Genomic DNA, 2,500 nt, shown 5'->3' on the forward strand with positions numbered 1-2,500 from the left:
GGCTCCTGTATTTTGTGACCAGCTGGCAACAAACAACAGAAGTGAGCAGGAAGGCGAGTCTGTTGTGATGAGAGGTTCAAAAAACCATAAATGCTCTTGGCTATTTCTGGTATGTAAGGATCTGCAATTATAGACACCAAGCAGACTAAGTTGGCAGCAATGGCTATGACAGATGCCCCGCGTTCCTTCTCTTCTTCTGTTCGATTGGGTTTAATCAGTTTGTAGGGTTCATGTTCCTGAATATACTGGTTTCCAATCTTTGTGATGGACAGGATAGCCCGAAGACCATCACGCTGCCTATTATTGGCTAAGGCTGTTGTGTAATGCTTAAGTTCCTGATTTACTGCTGCCATCAACATAAAATCTGACTCATCCGGTTTGGCTTCAGGGATGGCTGCTTCAAAGAACTTGAACACAAAGGACAAAGCTCTATGGATGAAGTTGCCAAAGTTATTCAGCAATTCACTATTGTTCTTTGTCTGAAGATCTACCCATGAAAAAGCTGTATCTTGTGCTTCTGGCCGTAAGTACAGCAGATAGAATCTCCACACATCACTAGGAATGCCAGTTTCAATGACCTGGTCACCAAACACTCCAACTCCTCGGCTTTTAGAGAACTTTCCGTCTTCATAATTCAAATATTCAGTTGCAACAAGAAAATCAACCATAGTCCAGTTTTCCCCTGTTCCAAGTTGAGTGGAGGGAAATACTACACTATGGAATGGAACATTATCCTTGGCCATGAACTCATAATACTTGACTTGGGAAGGATTCTTCCACCATTTCTCCCATTCATTAGTATAACTGGCTGTAATACTAACATAACCAATAGGTGCATCAAACCAAACATAAAAGACTTTGTCTCTGAATCCATCCAAAGGAACAGGTGTTCCCCATTTCAAGTCCCTTGTAATGCACCTAGTTTTCAGTCCATCCCTTATCCAGGTGTCACAAATCACTTTGGCATTATTTGTCCACTGTTTTGAAGATTTCCTAAGCCATTCTGATAAACTCTTCTCAATCTTTGGTAAGTCCAGGAAGAGATGGTTAGAGGACCTAACTTCAGGGGATGTAGAACAAAGTTTACATCTTGGTTTGATGAGTTCAATGGCATTGATCAACTTACCACAAGCATCACATTGATCACCTCTTGCATCTTCATAGCCACAGCCAGGGTGGGGACAAACTCCCTCAACAAATCTGTCTGCCAAGAAACGGTCACACTTACTACAGTACAACTGATCAACTGAATCTTTGCATATCTTTCCATTCTTTTCCAAGCTCCAAAATATATCTTGACAAATCTTGGTCTGGTGTTCAGTGGTAGTCCTGCCAAAATAGTCAAAACTAATATTGAACCACTGGTAAACCTTGCTGTGGATGGCATGATACTTGTCGCAAATCTGCTGAGGAGTCAACCCTTCAGCCAAAGCCTTCGTCTCGGTAGCCGTGCCATATTCATCAGTACCACAAATATAAAGAACATTGTCCCCTCTTAAGCGACAAAATCTGGCAAAACAGTCAGCTGAGAGAACACATCCAATGATGTTCCCCAGATGAGGTACATTGTTAACGTAAGGCAGAGCTGATGTGATGAGAATATTATGTTCTCCATCTACTGGCACCACTGGGCCTTCTCTAGACATCTTTACACTTGATAATTTCGGGGGTTTTGCCCAAGCAGATTTTGCTTCTGTTAACTGCTCTGTAGTTATTGTAGCTTTAGCTGGCTTTACCTGAAACAGATTGGGTATATAAATATGCTGATCTTAGATTAAGTTCATACACCAAGAAAAATACTACATTCAAACCCGCAGCTATTTATTTATATATATATATATATACACATATGCATGTGTGTGTGTGTATATATATATATATATATATGTATATATATGCATATATATATATATATATATACATATATATACATATATATACATATATATACATATATATGTATATATATGTACATATATATGTATACTGTATATATACATATATATATTCATATATACACATATATACATATATATACATATATAACAACATATATATACACATATATATGTATATATATGTATATATATGTATATATATGTATATATATGTGTATATATATGTATATATATACATATATATACATATATATGTATATATACATATACATATATACATATATGTGCATATATATATGTACATATATATGTATATATATGTATATATGTATATATATACATATATATACATATATATGTACATACATATACATATATATACATACATATACATATATATGTACATATATATATATATGCATGTGTATATGTATATGTATATGTATATATATATATATATACATATATGTATATGTATGTGCATATATACATACACTGACATATATATATACTATTTATATTTATGTATCATCATCATCACATGGAAGCTAATGCCAACAGGGCAAATTGCCAGGTAGAGGCCCAGCTCTAACTCTTCACAA

At 35.1% G+C, this 2,500-nt stretch overlaps 1 protein-coding gene across 2 annotated transcripts in view; it reads right to left on the reverse strand.

Annotated features, from left to right (window-relative positions):
• Window positions 1–2,500, reverse strand: part of LOC125044222 (methionine--tRNA ligase, cytoplasmic-like) — a 28,275-nt gene that overhangs the window by 6,119 nt on the left and 19,656 nt on the right. For both annotated transcript variants that reach the window (XM_047640744.1, XM_047640743.1), the window contains exon 6: window positions 1–1,736. This exon is cut by the window's left edge and continues 136 nt beyond it. In XM_047640744.1, the coding sequence (XP_047496700.1) occupies window positions 1–1,736 (1,736 nt within the window). The remainder of the gene's footprint in view (window positions 1,737–2,500) is intronic.

This window comes from Penaeus chinensis, chromosome 35 (assembly GCF_019202785.1).
Source record: "Penaeus chinensis breed Huanghai No. 1 chromosome 35, ASM1920278v2, whole genome shotgun sequence".
Lineage (NCBI taxonomy): Eukaryota > Metazoa > Arthropoda > Malacostraca > Decapoda > Penaeidae > Penaeus > Penaeus chinensis.